Source organism: Caretta caretta, chromosome 15, assembly GCF_965140235.1.
Source record: "Caretta caretta isolate rCarCar2 chromosome 15, rCarCar1.hap1, whole genome shotgun sequence".
In the NCBI taxonomy this organism is placed as follows: Eukaryota; Metazoa; Chordata; order Testudines; family Cheloniidae; genus Caretta; species Caretta caretta.
Window position 1 is genome coordinate 30,199,934 of NC_134220.1, and position 25,244 is coordinate 30,225,177.

General features: G+C 51.5%; 1 protein-coding gene across 4 annotated transcripts in view; it reads left to right on the top strand.

Annotated features, from left to right (window-relative positions):
- FAM222A (family with sequence similarity 222 member A) overlaps positions 1-21,859 on the top strand; it is a 106,049-nt gene extending 84,190 nt beyond the window's left edge. For all 4 annotated transcript variants that reach the window (XM_048821773.2, XM_048821774.2, XM_048821772.2 and 1 more), the window contains one exon: positions 18,738-21,859. In XM_048821773.2, the coding sequence (XP_048677730.2) occupies positions 18,738-19,981 (1,244 nt within the window). In that variant the 3' untranslated portion in view covers positions 19,982-21,859. The remainder of the gene's footprint in view (positions 1-18,737) is intronic.
- The last annotated feature ends 3,385 nt before the right edge of the window (positions 21,860-25,244 follow it).

A 25,244-nucleotide genomic window follows, 5' to 3' on the forward strand; every position in this document is an offset into this window, starting at 1 on the left:
TTAAACATTATTTAATCGTTTTGGGAGGCTTTCACAGCTTGCAAACCATCTGGGCTTTTTAAGGAAGCTTTTGCTGATTGCCGACTCAGATTAAAGAGCCAGGTCCTGTCTCCTGTCCCCTGGTCCGACTGTATGTTTGCGGCCTCTTTGTCGCCTCAGATCCGTGCCCTTTCTCTGTAGGGATCCAGCCTTCAGCAGGGGGCCAGAATAGCTCTGCGCTCTAGGGGATCTTGGCTGAAAAGCCCTCATTGCATTTCTGGGCTCAGTATCTGCCTGTGGCTACCAAATGTTACTTGCCGTCAGAGCCAGACATTTTGAAATGACTGCACTTCTCAGAACAGAATTAGGCTGAAGTGCCCCCAATCCATAAACTAAGATTTATTTTATATTGCAATATTCTTGGGTCGAGAGTTAAATCTGTATCTTGAACTGTTTGGTGGCCAATTTGCTAAAGTAAAAAGTTGTTTAGCTGGAGGCGTAATCTTATAAGCCTATGCTGCCCATTATAATGGCTTCTCATTTCTACCTAGCTTTCCAATAATGCTTTGAGCAGAAGCTTGCAGTAATATAAAAAGCCATAGGATTATTACTGCGGGCAATGCATTTTCCATTTACAGTAATAAAATACTGAAGAAACAAAACAATTTAAAATTCCAATAAAATTCAAAACAAATCTTTGGCTGCTGAGCAGATTCAATTATTTAGCTGATATTGAGTGCGGCCTAGAAAAATAGAACAGGTCAGGGGAGGAGGGGAGAAATCCAAAGCTGATTCTTCAGCATTGTTATCCACTCAAAAACAAGCCGGGGGGGAGAGATTACCCACAGAGAGCCAGAGTTTTGTAAGGGGGAAGCCATTGTTGATGTGTGCTAAGGGAGGCCGGGAAGTGCGTTTTATAGAGTTGCCAACCCTCCGGGATTGGCTGGGAGTCTCCTGGAATCAGCCTTGATCTCTCAGAGGCTACTGAAACCAGTCTGGGATATTTCAGATGAAGATAGCGGATACTTGCGCAATGAACTGACCCCAGTTTAGGGGATAAAGGGGAAGAAAAAGAAGACTGGAGTCTGTTCTACCCCAGAAACTTTGATTTTTCTCTCTTCTTATGAACGCTGGTTTATTGTTGCAGAGTCGTTCATGAGCACTGGGACAGTCCCCAGAGTTTGTTCTGTACAGTCATTAAACTTAAGATTGTATTGTATTTGCAAACTATTCCAATGCCAAGGAAAGATAGGAAGAATAGATAGAGGCCAGTATGGCTCCATCAGGAGCTCTTTAATGACCTCAAAACCACAAAGGAATCTTACAGAGGTGGAAACGTGGACAGATTGCTGAAAGGAGCACAAAAGAACAACACAAGCATGTAGGGACAAAACCAGAAAGGCTAAGGCACAAAATGAGTTATGCCTAGCAAGGGACATAAAAGGCAGTGAGAAGAGGTTCTTTAAATGCCAGAGAAAGACCAAGATAAATGTAGAACCTCTACTTACCAGGGAAGGAGACCTAATGAGTGATGACATCAAGGAAGCTGAGGTGTCTAATGCCTGTTTTGCTTCAGTCTTCATTTAAAAAGTTAAATGGTGACCAGATACTCAACACAATTAATATTAACAACAAAGGGAAAGGAACACAAGCCAAAATAGGGAAAGAGCAGGTTAAAGAATATTTAGATACGTTAGGACTATTCAAGTCTCCAGGGCCTGATGAAATTCGTCTTAGGATGTTTAAGGACCAACTGAAGCTATCTCGGAACCTTTAGCAATTATTACTGAGAACTCCTGGAGGGTGGGTGAGGTCCCAGAGGACGGGAGTGGGGCAAACATGTCTTTGAAAAGAGAATCAAAAAGGACCCAGGGAATGATAGACTGGTCAGCTTAACTTCCATACCTGCCACGATACTGAAACAAATTATTAAACAATCAATTTGTAAGCACCTAGAGGATAATGGGCTTATAAGGAGTAGCCAGCAAGGATTTGTCAAGAACAAATCACACCAAACCTACCTAATTTCTTTCTTTGACAGGGTTACTGGCCTAGCGGATAGGGGGGAATCAGTAGGCATGCTGTACCTTGATTTTAGTAAGGCTTTTGACATTCTCATAAGCAAACTAGGGAAATGTGCTCTAGGTGAAGTTACTATAAGGTGGGTGCACAACTAGCTGAAAGACCATACCCAAAGAGTAATTATCAGTGGTTTACTGTCAAAATGGGAAGGCACATCTAATGGGGTCCCGCAGGGGTCAGTCCTTGTTCCTGTACTAGTCAATAGTTTCGTTAATGACCTGGGTAATAGAATGCAGAATATGCTTATAAAATTTGCAGATGACACCAAGGTGGGAGGGGTTGCAAGCACTTTGGAGGACAGGGTGAAAACTCAAAATGACCTCAACAAATTGGAGAATTGGTCTGAATTTAACAAGATGAAATTCAGTAAATACAAGGGTAAAGTGCTTCATTTAGAAAGGAAAAACCAAGTGCACCATGGGGATTAACTAACTGGCTAGGTGGTAATACTGCTGAAAAAGATGTGGAGGTTATAGTGGATCACAAATTGAAAGAGTCAATGTGATGCAGTTGCAAAAAAGGCTAATATTCTGGGGAGTGTTAACAGGAGTGTCGTATGTAAGCCCTGGGAGGTCATTGTCCCGCTCTCCTTGGCACTGGTGAGGCCTAGCTGGAGCACTGTGTCCAGTTCTGGGGACCGCACTTAAAAAAGATCTGGACAAAGTGGAGAGAGTCCAGAGGGGAGCAACAAAAATGATCAAAGGTTTAGAAACCCTGACCTGTGAGGGAAGGTTACGCAAACTGGGCCTGGTTAGTCTTGAGAAAAGAAGATGGGACGGGGACCTGAGAATAGTCTTCAGATATGTTCAGGGCTGTTATAAAGAGGTCTGTGATCAGTTGTTTTCCGTGTCCACTGAAGGGAGGACAAGACATAATGAGCTTAATCTGCAGCAAGGGAGATTGAGATTAGATGATAGGTAAAATTTTCTAACTATAAGGTTTGTTAACCTCTGGAATCCCCATCACTGGAGGTTTTTAAAAACATGTCCAGCAAACACCTGTCAGGCTTGCTTTAGGTTTTCTTGATCCTGCCTCAGCACAGGGAGCTGGACTTGATGACCTCTCAAGGTCCCTTCCAGCCCTACATTTCTATGATTAATGAGAACTGGGAGTGCATCCACTGGTTTGTTGTTGTAGGGTTGCTGTTGGGAGTTGGATTGCTGGCATTGTTTTGTTCGAGCAGAAAGAGCTTTAAGTGATTTGTTTTGCAGAGCAAGCCTTGCCCACAGACACATTCACACACCCTCACACACACAGGTGCGTGTGCACGCACACATGGAATTACATGGGTTCACTCACACACAAACACAGCCAGAATTACATGGGTTCTGCAGACTGATATAAGAAGGGAGGTCTGATTTGGGGCTTTTCCAGTGCTGATAGCGATCTGGGACAGAGACATTTACTGCCATTTGATTGTGTATTTCAAGAAATTTGCAGTATCTTCTCTTCCCCCTACGAGTGCCGATGTCAGAATATGACATAAGACACGGACAGATACTGGGCCGTGCTTGTACCCAGGCTTGTTTGACTTTTCCTGCGCTAACTTTCTGTGTGTGTGTGAATTTAGTGCTGGTGAAAGCCAGGGGCTGCTGGGGCTGTCTGCAGGCAGGCCCAGGACACGGAGGTTGAGCTTTCATGACACTGCTGTAGCTCCAGGATGCCCTCCTTGCAGTCAGTGGAGTTACTCTGGATTGACAGCGTTTAGCTGACTGAGGATCTAGCCCTGCGGTGCATTGTTCCGTGACAGATTAACTTTTGAACAGAACAGATTCTCTGTCTTCCCTGCTGACCTGGCCCCATAAGGAAACCTAGTTTGCGGCATATTCTGTGAGCTGAGATGGGGGCTTACTGTAATGTCTTTGACAGCTCAAGTTTCAGAGGAGGGGAAGAAATGCCGGCGACCGGCTGAGTGTCAGGCAAGCTGTCTGTACGTGACGGGTGATGGCGGTGATTTGGGAGAGTTTGCATCTCACAGTAATTACAGCCCGTTAGAAAGCAGTAATTATTCCAGAGAGGGGGAGCCGCTTACCAGTGGAGCGCAAGAACACGCCAGGAACCTCTTGGAAATTGGTAGCTCTATAATTTTCCCAGCGGGGGTTTGGTGCGTCACCCTGATATGTGACAACACACTGAATTTGTGACTTGTCATAGCCGACCCAGCTGGTGTGTAGAAGGGCGACAAAGTAGGGCTCTTTCTTCTCTCCATAAATAAGCTTTTAGTGAACCCTTTTTGTGCCTTCCAGGACACCATCCTTATGTGCCTTGAAAGCCTTTCCTTGTTCCCTCTGTATATTGTGTCGTCCTTATTCTTTTTACTTTTCTATGAAGTGCTTCCGGGGGGCAGCTGCAGGTGCCGGGGAGCAGAGAGAAGCCCATGCCATGCTGGTGCCAGGAGCCTGCTGTAATCTCTCCGCCCTGCGTGGGACCTGCAGCCCCTCCTCTCGGGACTCCTGGAGATGAGCGCACCAAGGATGTTCATGCCCGACGCCTCTTTGTGCTTCCTGGCACCGTGAGGAAGGCCCTGCCTTCGCATCCTTGTGAGCGCTGTGCAGGGCTGATCCCTGATGGGACGCCCTAGCCAAACCTCGCACAGAGAGCTTCCGGCAATGCTCACGTGCTCGTTTCCTCTGTATCCCTCGAGCCCAGGTGTGTCACTGAGCCCATGCAGAGCCGCACAGAGATGCCTGCAGCTGGGCTATACAGCATCCACATGCTGCATGACAGCTCCCCCGTCATCCTTTGCCCCTGAGAACTGCTGTTCCCTGGCTGCATGCTCTGCCGCCTTTGTGGGGAGAGACTTGGGGCTTGTCTGCGTGGGGAAATGCACCGGTATAATCAACCATAGGGGTTCTGCCGGCAGAATGCCCACGTGGACGCTGTTGTCCAGAGAGCCACACAGGATTTGTGCCGCTATAACGAGAGCGGTATAGCTGCGCTGGTAAATTTGCCTGCTTTGACTCTGTGTGAGGCAGGGACAGCAGCAAACTTCAGCTGCCCCACCTGTCCAGGCTGAGATCCAAAGGGATCTTCCCCCACCGAGTCTGTCTGCTGCCTGGCAGCCCACCCAAGGAAGCGCTTCTCTCAGAGCCGATCCCTGCAGGGCGGCCCCTGTTCTGAGAGCTCCGCTGTGGACCTGTGCTGCAAACACTGTCGTGCTTTTGCTCCTGCCTGCTTTAAATTAGCAAATGCCCATTGGCTCAGGGGTCCGTCCACCGAGCGCCATGGCAGAGTCGTGCGGCCGGGGAAAACCCGCTCTCTCTTACAACTGGCCTCGCTGCCGGGTCGCCAGGAGCATGGAGTATGCCTGGGCCTGTGGCAAGCCTAGCCTCTGCTTAGCGCCGTCGGTGCATCACCCAGAGGCACCGTCTCCATCCTTCCTCCCGTGAAATGGATGGCGCTTTCTCCCTTGCTCCATGAAACGCTTTCATTAGGGATTCTGCAAGTGTCACCAGCTAATTAGTGGCATGTTAATTGAGTATTCACAATGCTGCCACCTCCAAGGACAGTGGTGCTGTCTTGAAGGGGAATGCAGATGTGTGTCTTTCATCCCGCCTGTCTGTCGGGAGGATTACAGCAGCTACACGATCCACGGCTCAGATTGGCGGTGGCTTGGCAGGGGATTTAGGCCACCCGAGAGACCCCTGCATTCAAGTTGACCAGTTGGAAAGTTCTTCGCAATTGGCCTGGCCTGGACATTGGTCACTGGTGGGCCCAGCTCTGTGCTTGTTCTGAGGGCACTGCCCACCCATCCTGGCATGAGCTGAACTGCAATAATGGGCACTGCAGGGGTGCCTGCAGGCATACGCACACAGCGATTGGGCCCACGCACTGCCATGCCAGGCCTGTGATAGCCAGATATGGCATTGCCCATCTACGCCAGTGGGAGCATGGATAGGCAAATTCAGTGCATCGTCCTTTGAAAGCGAGGCTCTTTGCGTCATGACCCCATGTTGGGAATCGAGCCCCAAGCAGCTGTTGAGTTAGTGCCCAGAATGTCATCTCCGCTCTTGGAAGAGGCACGTGGGTCTTGGCTCTGTTGTCTTCGTGCTCTGGTTGCCGTCCAAGGCTGGCAGCATGGCACAGCTGCCTACACTCTGTGAGGAGAAGCTGGTGTGGGGAATATTGACTGAGCCAGACCCTCAAGCAAATCATGCAGGGCCCCCAGACTGGATGAAATGCATCCAGCGCTTCTCCCAGGCCAGGTGCAGTCTTTAGAACTGGATTAAAGTGCTTGGGGGTTTGTGGACTCCTCATCTGCAGCCGGGAGGCTGTATTCTCGGTCACATCCTCTCTTGAAATCAGCACTGATAACCAAGTGGCCCCTGGTGGGTTACCGACCTCATCCCCAGGCACACATCCTTTCCTTATGTCTGTGAGACTGAGCTAAGGACCTAGTCCCCTGCCCTGGATGTGATGTGGGATGCTGCGTGACAGAGCTGCAAACAAGATGCTCTGAGCCACACCCCAGCCATCAGCTGCCTCTGCTGTAAAGCCTCCAGCCTGGGGGCAGTGGGGGCAGAGAGCTCCCCTCCCAGCCGCAGCCTAGAGCCATGGCGCTGGATGGATGGCACGCTCGCATTCGGCGTGCTCAAGCAGTGCCTGATCTCAGCTTCCAGCTTTATTTAATGGTGATTTCAAACGAAACACTCCCGAAAGCCCGGGGACCTGAGTCAGCGGCTGGGGGATTGTGCAAGTCTAGATCCTGCACACAGAACCAGCTCCTCCTGAGCCCTGGAACCATTCTATTCTTTAAACACAGTAATAATAATGAGTCCTCTTTCTAAAGTCTAGGTGTAAAGAACTGAGGCGGGGGGAGACTGATAAGTTTGGGGGGCGAGGGGGGCTCATTAGAACTGGCTCTAGTAAAAGCTCCTGCTCTTCCTGTCCTGGAGATTGCAGCCTGACAGCCTTGGCACCTTCTGTAAAGTGGAGATCCGGCTCCCTCTGGCCTGCACTGCTCTTCAGCTCCCCTGGCCCAGCAAAGCAGCTTCTTGCCAGAGCAGACTGGCCTCCCTGCAGCCCGCAGAGTGCTGGAGCTGGCTGGGTGCAGGAGCATTGGAATTTGCCAGTTTCTTGCTGGAGCGTGGCTGGAAAGGCCGATGGAGTGTGGCTTTTCTCAGGCAGATCCAGAGCAGAGGCTGCCATGCATTGTCTGTGTCACATGGCTTTGAATCCATTACTGTGGCACTGGAGACAGCCCTTCCCTGGCTGGCACTGCCTTCTAAAATGGGATCGAAGCAGAGCGTATGTTCCTGTCGGGACGCGGAGGATGCGGAAATTTCACGTAGGGTTATTATTTGTTTGTTACAATAATCGCTTGAGACCAACTCAGAACAGGGTGCCATTGTGGTGGGCGCTTTGCGTACAAAGTGCACACGGTCTAAATGGACTGGACAGGCCAGGGGGAGAGGAGCATGGTGGAACATGCAAACAGAGGGACCAGTGTGAGGGCAGCAGATGGCAGGTTGTAGCCACCAATTTTTACTTCTTGGGTGGGTTTTTTTTGTGATGGAGACACATGGGGGGTGCAGGGCAGGGGGAAAGGTTAGGTTTTAGGCCTTTGAATTTTCCGCATGGTTTTACTTTGATTTCTCTTTGTACACTTTTAATAGGAAGTCTTCGGAATTGGAGCCCTGGCTAAAACATGTCCATGGCTGCCTGGATTGTCACTATCAGCAGATAGCTTTAAACAAACATTGTCTATATACACAAAACTTGGGGTGGCAAGGTGGAAGTGTGTGTGTATATGTTAAGCATATATATAATATACATTTGTATGTAAATGTATTACATATTTCTGTGTGTATAATATATATGTATAATATACACACACACAAGATATATTGTTGTATATGCGTGTGTGTGTGCATATATATGTGATATACTTCTGTGTGTATATGGGTGCATATACATATTATATATAATACTACATGCACAAAGAACTATGTTAAAAATGAAGGTTGCAAAGTGAAGCACTCAGAAGCTAAGGAATGCCATAGTTAAGGTTGCCTTTGTCCCCTTAATTTAGTCCTCTAGTGCATACGTGTTATGATACAGTCTTTAATTACATGATCACATACTATTTTTCCATATGACCCCAACTCATTCAGTGCACAGGATGGACAGTACACACTTAATTCATTATTTTGATTTCTCCTCATTGTTCTTATAATAGGAATTGCCAGGCTACCTTACTAGGCAGTACTACCAGCCCTGCTACAACAGAGAGAGAGAGAGAGAGTGTGTGTGTGTGCATCTGTGTTTTCTCCTCTCCCGTGCTAGTACTGAAGGCCTTTTACTTTTCCTAGTACTGAAGGACATTTAAAAAATCACCCCTTTTGCTATACATTGTTTTCCTTTGCAATTCCTTTCCCTTAGCCACAGAGACCAGATTGGCCTCTCCCACAGGTGGCATGCTGTGTTGCATTCGTGGCACTGCAGGGATGTTTCAATGTAAAGGAAGAAACCCGCTCTCACCAACAATCTTACGCAGCCTTGTGAAAACTTCCCCATCCCTGTCCAGTGAAATTCACCCCTTGGGCTGAAGACCAATGCGAGGCCTCTGGGGCAAGTAGAACTTAAGTGATGCCTCAGCCTCATGCCGATCCTCAGCACAGGGGTGAATTTCACCCATTCAGCTTTGTTAGAACCTTCTGTCTTGAGAGGGGACGTGCCGGCCTGGCTCCCTGGCTTGGTGTGTTCGGCAAGTAAAGCCCGCTGCAAGTGGTCATTTTCCCAAGCAAGGGCGCTGGCAGGAAGGCTAGATTCCTTCTTTCTCTTGAGCACTGAGCAGGGCTAGGATCGGGTGCATTGAATCTATAGGGGCAGGGGCAGAATGCGTCCATTCTTGTTGTCTGAATACAAACCACTGGTGTTTGGAGCTTACATCTCCAATGGAGAGATGTCAAACTGTCGGTAATATTCATCCCACATAGGAGCAGCAGGGAAGTGGACTGGGCAAGCCCTTGGTTCTCCCCAGCCCAATCCCGGTTTATCTAAGCTCCCTCACTCTCTTGATTTGGAACCGGGTTGCTGCACACGTTCTGCAGGAAGGCATCCACTGATCCGGAGTGTCTTTCTCAGATCTCTCAGCAGCTTCATTTAATCCTGCTCGAAGGGCCTGATTTTAATTGCCTTAATAGATTTGTTAATAACAATGTCTATTTAAGACACCTGTAAAAAGCCCATAACATTAACTTAATGGGAGAAATGTCCGGTGATCTCTTCCATTCTGCCTTTTGAATTACTGATACAGAGGCTTAATGGAAGAACAATGAACAGGCAAGGAAATCGGTGTGTGCGTGTGGGTCTGCACGCAGCTGGCTTTACACTAAGGGTCTAGGGATCTGAATGCCACAAATTCATCTTCAACACCAGCTCAGGTTGTCGTCTCTCACACGCAGCAGGAGCCAGAGGAGCTGAAGCTAAACCAAGAGGCCAGTTTCTGGCTCTTTGTAGGTGCTGGCTGAGATGGGCCCTTTTGGAAAAACTCATGCAGCTTTAAAAAACGAAAACTTCCCAGCCCTCATTACTGCTGCTGTAAGAGACAGAAAAACCCCATGTCACAATCTCCGAGGCAGCAGGGCATGTGCCCTCCACGTGTGACATAGACCGAGCGTCTAATGGCACCAAGAGCAGAGGACCCACTGCTGCCCTCCCTCTGCACATGGAACTTGCTTCCCCACGGAGGTGCCGAGGAAATTCCAGAACAGCATAGGGCCCAACCGCTCATCATATTGTTGACTTCAAGAGCAGGATTTGTCTTTTGCAAGCAAGCGATAAGCCAAGGGAGGCCAAACTGCAGCCTGTCCAATGTAGCAGACACCAGATAGTCAGCGGCACGTGGCCCCTTGACAGCACCTGCAATCCCAGGGGCTGCAGTGAGGTCGCACAGCATGGGAGATGGTGCAGAGTGCAGCCCAGGGTGCATACATTGGAGCAAACGGCAGCTGCCTTCCTCTTACGCACAAAGGAGCATTTTGCGGACGATCTCAGCCTGCCATGCCATGCAGTCATCGGGCCTGAGCCGGACCCTGTTGATGTCAGTGGTAATAATCCAAGCAATTTGAATATGAATCCAAGCAATCTCAGTATTCTGGGACCTGTAGTCTCTGTAGGACCTATCACCTTCCGCTCCACCAGCTAAGATGGACTCTTTGCACGGGAATACTTTTCACTACGAGGCAGCTAGAGCAGAAACCCCATGTCTTTGTAGGGGGACCCAGATGCTGATTAGGTGGCCACAGAGTTGTATGTGTTTCTCAGCAATGAGACGCCAGTTGCAGGATTTTAGCTGACTTGAAGGGTTCATTTAAGCAGGGGTCAGCTGGTGCGTGGAGTCCAGCATTCCTTCAACTCTCTCATGCCAGGGAGCTCTCCATTTCAGAGAGTCATCGGGTTAGAAGGGTCTGCAAAGGTCATCCAGTCTAAACCATCCCCGCTGCCAGTATGCAGGATTTGTTGGGCCTAAACCATCCAAAACAGATGGCTCCAGCCTCCTTTTGAAAACTTCCAGTGAAGAAACTTCAGCCTCCCAAGGCAGGCTGTTCCATTGGCCTACTGTTCTGACCGTAGGAAGTTTTTTCCTGAAATTTAATCTCAATTTGCTGTGCTGTCATTTGAAGACATTGGGGGCAATGGAGCAACTCAACCAGCTGAACAGTGTGTGAGATTCCACTGCTTGTTACCCACAGTCTCTTCCTAGCACCAGGCTCTCTGCGGGTTCTGATCAATATAAAAGGGGGTTTCGCCAGTCGCTGGAATACTAATCCTCTGTCATTTCCGCCTGGCAGAGGGATGGCTGACCACAGAATTTCAGATTGTCTAGATAGGCGCTAATTAGCTAAAATTAAAGGTGACGTTTACTACAATGGCGAATTCTGAACAGTTTACAATTAACTTGGGTTTTGCACAGTGAGCTTATTCGGTGTAATTGTTCTCACGCAAGCAGGGAGCAGGTGGCTGGAGGGTTGCTTTAGATGCTGGGTGGTATTTATGTGGCGTGTGTCATTCATACTCACTCCCTGCAGCTTGCTCAGCGGCACATCGTTTGGTCCGATCTCTTGTTCCATCAGTTCTGCTGTACCAGCTCCATTTGGAGCTTCTCCTCCATCACTCACGGACTCTTGCACAAAGATTGAAGCCTTCCACGCACAGCTTAACAGCCTGCCCCCCCAGGATATGGGGTACTCCTCTACGTGCCCTGGACTGGCTGGTGTTAACAAGATAAATCAGCTCTGTTTTATTTGGGGAGGCAGGGGGGCTGGGCGTCAGGCAGCCTTTGGGAACAAATTTGATCAATCCCAGGACCTGTGGCAGGAATCTAGGTATCCAGGCCTTGCCCTCTGACCTCAGCGATTGACCTTCCCCAAGGCAGCAATCTGTATATCACGACAGTAGCTCTCTGAGTCTAAGAGCCGTAGCGCTGCAGAGATGGGCTCACAAGCGGAGAGCTTAGACCGCTGTCCTAATTCTGCTCCCAATGCTGTAGCCTCTCCGTTCCCCACCGTGTCCTTCGGCCACACAGCAGCAGGGGCCGTTCCTCTGTCCTGTGTTGCTGGGCATGCCTTGTGGCACAAGGAGAGTTCTTGCATGAAGGACCTGTTTATGTCCCCACCTCCATTATCCGCCTCGGGAGGTGAGGGTGCACCCGTCCCAGCCCCGAATGAAGGTTGGGACAGTCGTGTACTTCCCTGCCTTGTCCACTGGGTTAAAGGGAAAGGGGCCTTTCCTCTCGTTAGCCAGCTCACTTTTCCCATACCTGCCGGCGGGCCCCACTGATGCCGGAACAGCCCTTCCGTTTTGGGAACGGAGCTGCAAGGACACTTCCCAGTCATGTAGAACGATTTCCCCATCTTCATAAAGTATGAGTGAAATGCTTATACGCTGTCTTTTTCCATGCCATTGCTTCTACTGGAATTGAGTGTGTGCAATTGCATTTTGAGCCCAATGCATCCTCCGCTCTGCCTGCCCCACACAGCCAGAACCCCAGGGGCTGGACTATCTCCTGTGATTTGGATAGTCCAGGGGAGACATTACAGTGCTGCACAGGGACCGGTTTTCTAGTGCCTTCATTATATGGTGGTGTGCGCATTCCAAAAAAGACTCCCCGTGGCTTTAAAAAAAAAAGGGTTTCTCAGCATGCTCGGAAAACAGATTTTGTGAAACCATGTCCTCCTGGCTAATGTCTCTATTACGTGGGATTGCTGTTCCACTTCCACCAAACTGCTCAGCCTCATTTTTAAGAGTATTTTAATAGTCCTTTGCTCTGCGGTTTGTACAATTACCAGCAATAGTTAAAGGAAAACCATGTCCTGGAGCAGGTGACGTGGCCCAGTGCCCTGCGTGCCGGGACGGGATGAAATGTGGACAACGTGTGTGTTTGTCATTGAAAAGCAAGGTCCTGTCTTGGCCATGCTGTTAGTGACATCCGAGCAGTGATGGCTGACCCGCTCAGAACCTCGGCACTGGCCGTGGACCCGCCTCTGCACCTCTTGCATCTGCAGAAGCGTGTTGGACATCTCACCAGAGCCATGTTTCCTGAGACATTTTGGCCCTTCCGGTTCTGAAGAGAAACTCAGAATTTTGGGGGAGAGTTTTGTGTTTTGAGGCTTTCAGAAAGGTCCACTTTGAGTTTGACTTCAAGGTTTCCTGGAGGGCTGGGTCAATGGCCCCTACTAACCCTGTGTCCAGCCTGCTTCCCACCAGACCCAGACCCTGGTCTGATCGCTGTGGAATGCTGGGACAGTTAGATGGGACATCTGCAACTCTTAGTCCGGGCTTTGAACTCAGTCTCTCATTTCTATTATTAACCCACCACTGCAGCAGGTGGGAAGCTGGCAATGAGTCCCCTGGGCTCCTGGGGTGTGTCACACCCTCCCCCAGCAACTGCAGCCACTTTGAAACCTCTAAATAACAACAGACGTGTTGTGTCTGCTACATCTGGTTAATTCTTGGGGAGAAGAGGCCATGGGATCTTTCAGACTGCTGGTGAGCTGAGCCATGTGCATTAGGTGTGGGGTCCCTGGAAGGCTTACATTGCCCATCTGACGTGTTGGAGATCTCGCAGCTCAGAGTTTAGCTCCGGTGTCTTCCTCTTTCACCCACTGACGGTGCTGTCACTCCTCTGGCTGGTCTCTGCACCCCACCTGGAGTCATTGGAACACGATAGTTAAGCTGCTGGTAATGGAGATTTGATTCTTCTGGCAACCGCCAGGGAACCTCCTGCTGGCTTGTAAATCTGCCTTTGCTTGTGGGAGACTGGTAGAAGGCTGCCCTGCTCTAGGCGGGCCCCAGAAGATTCTCCATGCAGCGAGAATCGAGTGGTCCTGCAGGGCAATGTGTTTTGCTTCTACCTGAATCTCATGGGAACCGCGGTGAGGCTGAGGGTCAAATTCAGGCTTGGTGCAAGCTAGTGCTGCTGAGGTGTGAATATGGTCCCTGGGTCTCCAGGATACGAGTATTGTGTATTTATATTAGAGTAGCACCTCGGGGCCCCGTTGCACTGGGCTCTATATGTGCACACAGTAAGAGCCAGCCCTGCCCCCGAGAGCTTGCCAGCCTGAGTAGACAATACAGACGGGAGGGGAGGGAAAAGAGGCACTTTGTCTGGCTTGCTCAAGGTCACCCAGCAGATCAGTGGCAGAGCCAGGTCTCCGTACTCCCGGCCCAGTACCCTCTCCTCTAGGCCGCACTGCCTCTCTTAAAACGAACCCTGCTTTCCCTGTGGAATCGAAGAGCTCCGCACGTGGCTGAAACAGCCTTTGTGCCTCATGCCGGCACTGAAAGACCTAGTGTAAACGTGCTAATGGTGAAGGGGAGCAGCCGCCTCGCGTATACCACCCAGCATGCCGCCCCCTGAACTGAGGGTGACTACGAGGGAGTTCCGTCTCCAGGGCCCCTTAGGTCCTTGACCCCTCTGCTGAAATAAACCAAAAACCTCTCCAATACCACAGTGGTTTGTGTGACATTGACACCGGTTCCTCTAGGGGCGGGTCTAACTGAGACCCCCTCCCCGTCGCCACCTGGCCATCACATGGTAGTGAGTTGGGGTCTCATTCAGCCACTACCAACCTGGGTCAGCTTCAAGGGGAGTAGAGACCCGGCATGCCTCAGCATGTACCCTGTAGAGCATGGTGCGTCCTGTCAGGAGTCGGGTATCTGCTCCAGAGCCTGGTAATTCTCACCTGTCTCAGCCCAGTGCCCGAGAGGAAACTTCCCTTTCGCAATATAATGATGGAAAAAGCTTGCCCCAAGGCCGGAGGTTGCTGTTTTGTGTAACTCACTCAGAGGTCAGAGCTGTGGTTGGATGACCCTTGTGTCTCACAGGAGAAGGCCGGCAGCTACCTAAGCCTGAAAGGGTTTAGTTTATGAATGACTCAGTAGCAACCATCATTTTCTGCCTTCTTGTGTGTGTGGAGATTTTAAACACCTAATTTATTCCATCTATTAGATAGATTTTGTAGATTTAATCATTTTCACAGTTGGTGGCTCATTGGATACTCAAGATAAACTCCAAATGAAAGTATAATGGGTACGACAAATGAGTTTTCACACCAGAATGGCAGAAACTTGCTTGGGAAAGAGTTTGAGAGGAACAAAAATATATACATATATAATTTTTTTTCCTGCAGTGGCTTTTGCTGACTATAGTAGGTTACCACAGTTAATTTCACCAGTTTTGTTCATCTGTAAAATTGCATAAAAGTGACATTTTTGTGCTCATTATAGGAAGTGCTGATTTATAGCTAGTAAATGGAATGCTTTTCCATTTTTGGTGAGGTTCTCGTAGCAGCGCAAAGCACCCATGAAATTGCTTGTATAATGTAGTTTAAATCCAATCTCAGAGAAAGATCCCCCCGTTGGGTAAAGTGACATTTCCATTCTCCACACTGAGTTTATTTTAGGCCACTTAGAAGTGACTTTGTAAGAGAAAGGGGGCAGGTTTGCGCTGTGACCTCATTTCTGCCAGGCTGAGGTACAAAGAGCACTCAATGGGGATTGCTTGCGAGAAGCTCCCTGAAGCCTGCTGCTGGGTGTTGGGTTTGTGCAAGTTGTTTCTAAAATTGACCCAGAAGAACTTTCAAGTGAGGAGCCTCAAACTGTCCAAGAAGAAGAGATGATTGACTGTGAAATGATCAGGCAGTAAGATGAGCAGAAGCGAGAGCAATGCGTTCCCGAAAAACTGAATAATACCTCACTAGTCAGGTGCAGTAGGGGACTGCCAGAGGACAGGAGAGAGAGGCACAGGCATGAATATGTGCAGTTAACATGCAGGGGTGGAAACAGCTGCCTCCGAGGTCCAGCGGAACCTTGTTTATCTGCCTGTCATGGGCAGTTCTGCTACACCTCCCACGCTGGGCTCTAGATGCCAGATGCAACTGGGGCATGTTCCCCCAATACACTATCATTTACTGCCCCCCTTATCCAACCTCCATGTTTCCTGGTTACGTCCCCATGGGCCACTTGTATTTCCTCTGGAGTCCACATTCTGCCCTGGTACAGGGGGCTGCAGCTCTACCCAAGCCAATTCAGGGCCATGAAGATGACTGTAGGGAAGTACAGGGCAAAGCCCCCAGCTGCTGGGGTGGGAAATACAGGCTGTGCGTGTCTTCTCCCTTCGGAGGCAGGAGCCTTTGCTACTGGGGTGCTGCTATTGGCAGGAGCCATCAGACCCCCCCAGAACACAAGGCCCCGAATGGTTGGTTGGTTGGGGAGGGGATCAGGCACCCTGTTAATCTGAGATCTCTGTCCTTGGCAGCCTCATTGGGTCGGCCTTGTGAGATGTTGGGCAGCTCCTGGGTCTAGTGCGGCCCTGGGGGTCACAGTGCATTCTCCTTCCCATGCGGGGAGCAACAAGGGTCTCTGCTGTGGGCCCAAGGCCTGTTCATCGCCCCGCTCTCCGTTCAGATGCAGCTTGTCCCTGTGGAGTGCACCATCGTGTTTCCAGCTGCTGGTGGCTTGAAAGCTGCCAGACTGGCTGATGGCACACCTGCGGCTGGGTCACCCATGCCAAAGAGGTGCTCCTGGCTGAGGGCCACACGGGCAGCTTGCCAGCTGCCTGAACAAGGCCCCAGTGCAGTGGAAAGGCTGCGGGTAGCCATGGCCCCCAACCTGCAGCGCAGAGGAATGACCGCTCCCAGCAGTGCCCCATTTATATGCCTCAGTGCACTGAGGAATGCAGTGCCCCATTTATATCTGGTGGCTGCATGGCCTGTCACAAGATGATGGCATCTGATGGGCTGCGTTAGGCCACTCCAGAGCCACTCCAGGTAGGGTACGGCAAGAAGCCTAGTGAATGCAGCTGAGTCTGGGGCGAGGGGGCTTGTCATGGAGGCGCCCGCCTTTACTTCCCCTCTTGCTGACTAAGCAGCAGGCTCTGCCCTTCCAGCGCTTTCTGTTATCACCCCACTTCCTCACCTCCCCTTAGCCTCCTCCCAGCCCAGCCGCCCGAGAGGGACACGGCTTCCTTTGAGGTTTCACTCAATCAAGAGCCTGATGAGCCCCCAGCACGGTCTCCACTCCCAAAGCTCCTCGGAAATGCATTCGGCTCCAAGATTGAGAGAATTTCTTTTTGTTTCTCTCCAGAGCAGCTTCCCCTTACTGCTCGCGGGAACGGAGCCGGCCCCAGAGAGCCGGTTCAGAGGGGCCAGCAGTGCCCCGTCAGCCTAGAGCTGCTCACACGTCTTCAGCCTATTTGCCCCATGACTAGCTTAATGGCTGTAATCTTGTCTTCCCCAGCTGTATGGCCCTAGCCCAAGTGGATGGCAGATAACATATACCCGATCAAATTGCAGCTTTGCCTTGTTAACTTACTTTGAAAATGTCCATTTTTCCATTTGGATTCATCTCTTCCGTGCTGGGAAGGAGAATGGAGGAGCTGCTGGCTCTGGGGGCTGCATAGTGCCTGGCCGGGCTGATTCTGGGTCCCCAGGCCGTCCCCCTGCTGTGGGGGGGAGGGGATTTCTGCACACTCCCACGCTCTGCACTTGTAGCTCCTGCATTTCTGGGCTGGCAGGACCGAAGCCCAGCTCGGGATGGCTCCATGACCAAGGCATCGCCCCTGGGCGGGAACTGGGCACATGAATCTGCTCTCGCAGCTCCTGCCTGAGTGATCCATGCTGTAGAGATGCTGTTGGGGGAAGCTACTGGTGCAGGAGGGTCTCTGGGGTATGTGGGTGGGGAGAAGGGGGCTGAGACATTGGGGGACATTTGGGGGGGCAGGTGGGTGTATATAAAGGGTGGGATTGTGGGGAATGACATGGGGCTGTTAAAGTATGAACGCGTGTGTCTGTGTGGCGAGGAGTCTGTGCGCTGTGTGCGAGGATTAGTGTGTGTGTGTCAGGAAGTGTGGGTGTGGCGGCTGGTGTGTGCGTGCCTGGGCAACTGTTACTGTGCACACATGGCAGAGGGGATGTGTGAGCACGCACGTTGCAGGGGGGTTGTGTGTGTGTGCACGCACATGGTGGGGTGTGTGTGTTTGACAGTGTGTGCACGTTGTGGGGGCAGTTTGTGTGTGCGCATCTATGTGGCGGGAGTGCGCATTGCAGGGGGGCTAGGGGTGTGCATGTGGAGGGGTGTCATGCATGTTGCGGGGGGGGAGTTGTGCGTGCCGATGTGGCCGGGTGTGTGTGCACACGTTGCGGGGGGGAGGTTGTGTGGGGGCGTGTATGTGATGGTGTGTGCATGCACGTGGCGGGGGCGTGCACGGAGAGGCGAGGGCTCTCTGTGGGGTGCCCTGGGCTCAGTGCTGATGCTCCCTCGAGCAGCTTGGACGGTTTGGGTGCCCCGGAAATTATTCTGTGCTCCCCATTCCTGACGGTGCAGAGTGAGCAGTTCCCATGGCAGCAGCGGCGCGGTCGAACTCCAGTCCTGAGCATGAGCCTGGCTGGCTCCCAGTCCTGGTGCAGGGGCTGGGCACGGTCTGGCAGCTCCTCCAGATTTCATTCGTAATGCCGTGCTCTGTAAAGGAGTAACAGCACCGTACTTCTCATAACGTACTCTGCGGGGATCTGGCAGCAGCGCCAGGCCAGCCGCATTAAACGGGTGACGTGCCGCTCACCCGTGCACCAGGAGTGTGGTAAACGGGGTGGGTGGCTGCTCTCCAGCCGCGCTTGTTGGCGTGACGGGGAGAAACTGCAGGGGGCTGGATGGTCCAGCCGGTGCCAGCAGCCGACACTTACAAGGTGTGGGGAGGAGGCTAGCTGGCTGTTGGGGCAGGCTGCATTGCCAACAGTTGTGCCCGTAGGAGGCTGGCATGGCGTTTTGCCATGGGTACCGATGGCCCCGTCAGTGTCAGCAGGATGCCGAAATGGAGGATTCCCTTGTAAGTACTTCTGCGTGCTCTCTAGCTCCCAAACCGTTTTCCAAACAGCAATTAACGAGGCACCTCGCAGCCCTTGTGAGACCTGGCGGCAGGTCCTCGTTTCACCGGGGGCTCACTGATAGGAGGGGTGACTTGCCCAGGGAGCCAACATTAGGAGCAGGATGAGTCTGAGCGTCTGGTCCCTGGCTCTAACCACTAGTCGTGCCCTGTCCCTGAGCTGGGAATGGAACCCAGGAGTTGGAGCTGCCAGGGCCTTGTGCCAGCCATTGCCGCCGGGGCCTCTCGCCACATGCGTTTTAGTGCCGTTCCTGGCCGAGTCTAATGCTCTGCCTTCGTTTGTGTCTCGCAGGTGAAACGGCGGCCTCCATGCATTCCCCACGCTACCCCAGCCCAGCTGAACTGGACGCCTATGCACAGAAAGTCGCCAACAACCCCCTAACGATCAAGATCTTTCCCACCAACATCAGGGTCCCCCAGCACAAGCACCTTAACCGGACGGTCAATGGGTACGACACGACAGGGCAGCGGTATAGCCCCTACCCCGTGCATTCCAGCGGCTACCAGGGCCTCCTGGCCATCGTAAAGGCCTCCAGCAAAAGCATCGTGAAGAACTCGGAGGGCAAGCGGACTAAGATGTCTCCAGCGCAGGTGGCCATTGCCCCCTACCCAGTGTCAAGCACTTTAGCGCCAGGCCTCTCGTGCGCCGGGCACTTGAATTATCACAGTACTCAGAAGCAGCTTGATGCTCCGGTCCCCCCAAACGTGACCGTAGCTACGTCCGTCATCCCGCTCGCAGGCCGGAACCTGACCCTGCAGCAGTCCAACTTGCCCTCTATCCAGAGCATCATCTACCAGATCAATCAGCAGTGCCAGGCCCAGGGCTCCCAGCAGGCCTGCCAAGGGGTAGTGGTGACCAACCCCAGCCCCGCCAAGCACGGCGCAGCCAGTGGCTTCGCTAGCATGGCGACGGCGGGTGCTGCCGTGGCCTATGCCGGTGCCGTCCTGCCCGACTGCCGCAAAGGGGCAGAACTCGCCATAAACTCCAACCCGGCCATGACCGTCGGCCCCAAGGCCGGCCTCTACCCGGATGGCATGGATTACCTTCTCTGGCAGCAGAAACAGCAGCAGCTCCGAATGTACAGCGGGGGCAGCGGAGGGGGGGGCGCCGTCAGCAAGTCCCCGGAGACATGTGCAGGGGTCTCACGCCCCTACACCCTGGCGGGCGCGGTGGAGAAGGTCAGCTCCTCCCCTTTGAACTGTGTGGGCATGCATGGCAACTTCTCGGTGGGCCAGTATTTTGCCCCCCCTTGGAACAGCATCTTGGTCACCCCCAACAGCGACTGTTACAACCCCCAGGAGCTCGCCAACGGGCACCGCGAGCTCGGAGTGCCCCCCTCCGATGGCCTGTCCAGCAAAACGCTCTGCAATACCTCCATCCTTAGCAGCAGCCTCCAGTCGCTGGAGTATCTCATCAACGACATCCACCCGCCGTGCATCAAAGAGCAGATGCTGGGCAAGGGCTACGAGACAGTGTCTGTGCCAAGACTCCTGGACCATCAACACGCCCACATTCGCCTGCCCGTCTACAGATAAGAGCCTGACGCTGCTTTCCAAACAAAGGGCCACGGTGGGAACTTGACTGGTACCCATTCTCCTCTCCGGTACCGCCAGGGTCTGTGGCGAAACAAAGCGAGGGCTGGGGAGGGAGGGGTTGGTTAACGAAAGGGGCTGGGGGCCCCAAAGACGCTGGAATTAATTGGGGTCGTTGAACTGGATACACCTGAAACCCGCTGGAAGCCACGGACGAAGGAATGCTTGTTTCTAGAGCTCTGAAATGGTCGTTTCATTTCCACGAATGTGAACAGGGAATCGCCACAAGTTGCTGCTATCCAGGGAGAGACGGTTTCGCTCTGCGCGCGTGTGCGAGTGCGTGTGTGCGAGTGTGTGTCTGTGTGCGTGCGCCAGGCGGATCTGCATGTGGGAGACCCCCCAATTCTGTCCTGCGCTGAGTCCCCAGGAAAGTCTGAAGTAAAAGAAGAGCTCCAATCCCCGAGAATTCTATGCCATTGCAGCTTGGTCATGACCAGAAAGAGCTAATGCCTAATTTCTAGTTTAAGTCCATAACTTGCACTGCTTTGAGTAAAGCTAATAATTGGGGACAGTCTGGAGGCTATTTAAGAAAAAGAAAAACACTTGAAAACTTGAACAGATTTTTTTTTTTTTTTTAGTTAAATATACTGTACATTTGTGTTGGCTGCTACCGAGTCTCTTCCTCCGCTCCCTCCCCCGCCCGCCCCCATTGCTTGGGCCTAGTCTGTTACTTTCATTAAACCATACGTTTTTGATGCTTTCTCAGTGGAAAGGTTTTATTGCCCAGTTGCCCACGCGGTGGGGGGGGAGAGCCGCATTAAGCTAAGGAGCCAGGGACCTGGGTGAGCAAAAAGGGCACGAAGTTAAGGATATTTTACCCTCCTCGTTGTTCTTGCGGTTTTCCAAGTGTTTCCCTCACCCCCGTGGTAACAAGAGAGTCTGAGAGGGCAGAAGCAAAATGTGACTTACCTCGGACCGATCCAAGCCAGGGCCCCTGTTCTAATTTGTAAAAGAATCCACACCCGCTTAACAAACCCACCCTCACCCCATCCCCAAATACAAGAGCTTGTGATCTCCCTCCATCGCTCTCAAACCAGCTAAGCAGTCACGAATCCGCCTGGGCACAAATGTAAAGCTAGCTGAGCACCCACAAGCAATTTCTTCTTTATTATCAGGAGATGAATGGGGAGCCATTATGGTGTCTTCAGGCTCTGGGCAGTCTGCTCAGAGGAATGGTCTGTCCCGTCCCCCCCACCACCCCATCCTCACCCCACCCTCTGCCCAGGTCCCATCACAAGAACATTCTGAATTCTAAGATTTCCAAGGTTGTGGTTTTTTTGGTTTGGTTTTTTTTTTTTTTTTTACTGTCAATTATACCTTTGTTCTGTTGTAGAGGCAACTTGCAGGTGAAGAGAAGTAGAATCACATTTAATGCATCTAGCCATTGTACCAGGTTGTAATTTGCATACTTTATTTTCTTTTTTAAACAGTTCAAAAATGTTCATTATGGTCTGTTATTCAGTATGTGTAATTATGTGTTTAATAGATTTATTCATTTTTAAAAAAGCAGTTCTACATTACAGAAAATACAAAGTTTTTTGATGTTTAAAGGAAAAAAAAAACCCCACCCCAACGAAACCCAATGTGATTGTGCTCAGAAAAGAGGTACTGTATCCTTAAAAGGCCTGTTCAAGCACTAAGTGCATTTACAAATCTCTGAGAATGTTTTTTTATACTAAAATTGACCATTATATTCTACTGTGAGAAGTGCTGTCTGCACTATATTGTTTTAAAAATGAGAGAAAACGGAAAAAAAAACAAAACAAAACCCACAAGCTGTGTGTCCGAATGTTGTTTTCCCAAAGTAAAACCAGGATATCATCGGCTGTGTGCTCTGGATTTTGTTCGCTGGCTGCGGCTTCTCCTGGATCATGTCAGCCCATCTGCAGGGGTGGGGGCAGGAATGGCGAAGGCGGAGAGCGTCAACGAAGGTTCCCGGGCACCCACCCTACTGCGTGCTCAGGATTTTGGCACTTGCGGCAAGTAAGACAAGGAATTTCCTGACTCTTGGCGGGGGCGGGCATGAGAACAGTCTGCAGCCAGCAGGGTGGGTCTTGGGCAGCGTGAAACTAGCCTTTTACTGATTATTACCTGACCCTTCAGCCTTGACCGGACGGTTGCATTGGGTCCAGTTACTGCCCGGCTGTGTCCTAACCAGCTGATAACACTGTTTGGTTAGGCCTGTGCTGACCGGCCTCATGCCTAAGGGAGTCATACTGAGTCTGGGTCTTTCCAAAGTTAGGACAACTGGCTGGAACTGTGGGGATGTCAGCTCCCAGGTCCATTCGCATATTCCCTCTGGCGCGTTGTCTGTTTGGTGACCTGCTTCCCCTCCCAGTGCCAGTGAGTGTTTGGACTGTTATATCTTTAATTCACACCCCGCTCCATTCCCCTCTCACAGGGCAGCATGTGCGTTACTGACAGGACTTTACACAATGCAAGAACATAGAAAGACAGGCTCCTGGGCCACTATGCTTAGGGCCAATTCTCCTGTTGGGTCAGCAGAATCAATCCCTCCCTTTGTGCATGTCTGTGCCCCTAAAAGATGGAAGGTACCTGCTCCTGCCGTCCACTCCCCCAGCTTTAAGCAGAGCAGGTGCTCGCTCTCGATTTTCTGTATTGGAATTTTCAGGCCAAGATGTATCTTGCTCATAACCGCCGTCACCCTGCAGAATTCCAAATTAGATGCAGTGCCACCTGGATAACTATCAATCATTTTGACTTGCCCTAGGAATTCCCCTGGAACCGAGACATAAAAACTGTCAAAGCCAGGATGGTGGTGCTGGGAACTGCGGCTTTTAGAAGAAAAGGCAAAGAGAAACAAAGAGAAGGGGCAAGGAGGTGCCAGGATTCATGATTCGCCTGCGTCTCAAGTGGTGGGTTGCAGGCTTAGCTGGAGGAGCTGAACAGGCTGGTGGCTGTGGGTTTTCAGCTATGGGACAGAGCCAGGTTAAGAGAGCTTGTCCTTGGTGCTGCCCAGGCACCAGGGTGGGAGAACAGTGCCCACTGCAGCTTGTCCTTGGGACGTATTCGCTCTGGGCTGTCCCCACAAAGGGAAGCACTGCATTGTACCCTTTCGTGGGTGTGGAGGCGATGGTCCAAGAGGTCTTTTCTATGTAGGCCGCTCAGATTTTTAGGGTGCTTGGGCACCAAAGAAATGTCTGTAAATAAATGTCTAATGCTGGTGAGCCATTAATCCAGCCTCGGTTCCAGCATCTGTCTCTCACCCAAACCAGTGCATTAAACCAAACTGGGATACACCCCCCACGCCCACATACGTATATTGCACTTAATGTTTTTACCGCCACTTGCTGCCAGACACCTGGCTCTCTTGCAAAGCACGTGCGCCTAGCAAGATGCTGAAACATGGCACTCTCTGAGCCCAGCTAACAGTGGCAGTGTGGAAGGGAGAGCTGTGCTGGACAGCTCAGACTACGGGGGAGGGAGGGAAGAAGGGAGCACAACCTGGACTATGGTTTATCAAAAACAAATCGCTCTCCCGGAGGCTTGGATTTCTTGCGCAAGTTCTGTGGCCAAAGCTGCCTTTGGCTTCCCCAGCAGCGTGCCTGGGTTGTTGGAGCTGATGGGGTGGGGACGGGTTTGGCAAAGGCGGGTTAGGGTGAACACAGCCTGAGCAGTGAGGTTTGCAGGCCCCTGTGCGGCTCCTGGCATGTGGTTAATGGGGGGAATGGCTGGGAGGGCGGGGACCAGCTGCCTGGGCTGGTCTGAAATGGAAATCTCCCTGGGGTTCTGTTCAAGGCCCCTGCATGGCATCTAGCTGCAGAGGCAGCCGGGCTGGGGCAATCCTCGCTTGCCCTGCAGACCTCAACTGGCTCCATGGGGGCCCTGGGCCCTGACAAGGCTCTGAAGGCTACAAACTGTCCTGCCCAGCATGCCATGTGCTCTCCCCACCCTGCCCTGGAGCAGTAGTATATTCAAACTGCCCCAGCTGAGAAATCAGCCCTGCGTTTTTCCTCCCCTTTTCCAGGCAAAGCCCCCTGGTTTTCCCATCTCAGGGGAATGTTCTCACCTCTTTAGGGGGCTGTGGGGGGCAAGGGGCTTTGTGTGAAAGGAAGGCAGGCTCCACTCTATTTGTGAATCCACTGTCTCTGCTAACTCCACTCAATTCCACCTACGGTGACCCTCTCCACTCTGGCAGCGGCAGCAGATTCCTGGCCCAAACAATGAGCCGCTTGCATTAGGATAATAGTATTAAATTCCAAATAGATTTCAACTCCGGGCTGCTATCACTCGGCCCCTTGTCTCCCTCAGCTGTGGAGACAGTGCGACATATGGTGTTCCATTATCTGAGCCTACCGCCTAGCAAAAAGGCTTTAATGCTTAAACAAACAGGGAGGCGGCCTTCGAAGGCTCTGCGTGTTCACTTGAGGATAGCATTTGATCACAAATCTGAAAGGAATTTTGTTTTCACTTGCTCACCCCGCAGTGCTCAGCACCGCAGAAAGAGGTGGCTTTGTTCTTCCTGTCGCCCAATAACGGGAAAGAAATAGCCTAATAACAATGCTGATTGTGCCAAATGGTTGGATGTTTATGCATTGAGCCCAGCTCCCATTCAAGGGCAAAAATTCAGCACGGAGGCCTAGGAAGGATTTGTTTGTAATTCTGCACAATACACAGAGGAAATCCTGGAAAAATATGGGTTGGTTCCATATTTCACATCTTGTTACTGCTATTTTGTTAACCAAATGAGATTTGGCCTAGCGGAGAGGGGGCTTAGCAAACAGGGCTGCTGTGTATTTGAGGATACAGTTTGGTCGGGGAGGGGGAGCTGTGTTTTCATCGCAGAGCATGACATAATTTCCAGCGCCGTGAGCTCAGCCCTTGTGACTCCAGTGCTGCCTTCGCTTGATCTAGGGGAAAATGGTTCTTGCCTGAGCCCTACTTTGCATTTTGCCAAACTGCCTCCATTTGTTTCTCCCTGGCGCATGCGGCAGGGAGGAGGGAGCCTCAGGACACACGGTTTGATTCCCTCTGCTGGTGGAAAGCTGCTTCTAAAACCAACTAATAACAACCCCCCTGGCCTAGCAGGTTCCTCGAAAGCAGCTGGGTGTAACCTGGGAGGAGAGCAGCAGCAAGGAGCTGAGCAGGAGTTTAAATCACATCTGCCCAACCACAGATGCAATAACCAGTAACGGGTGGACTATTGCAGTGCTCAGCCTGGTCCTAGTGCTCTTGAGAGCATTGA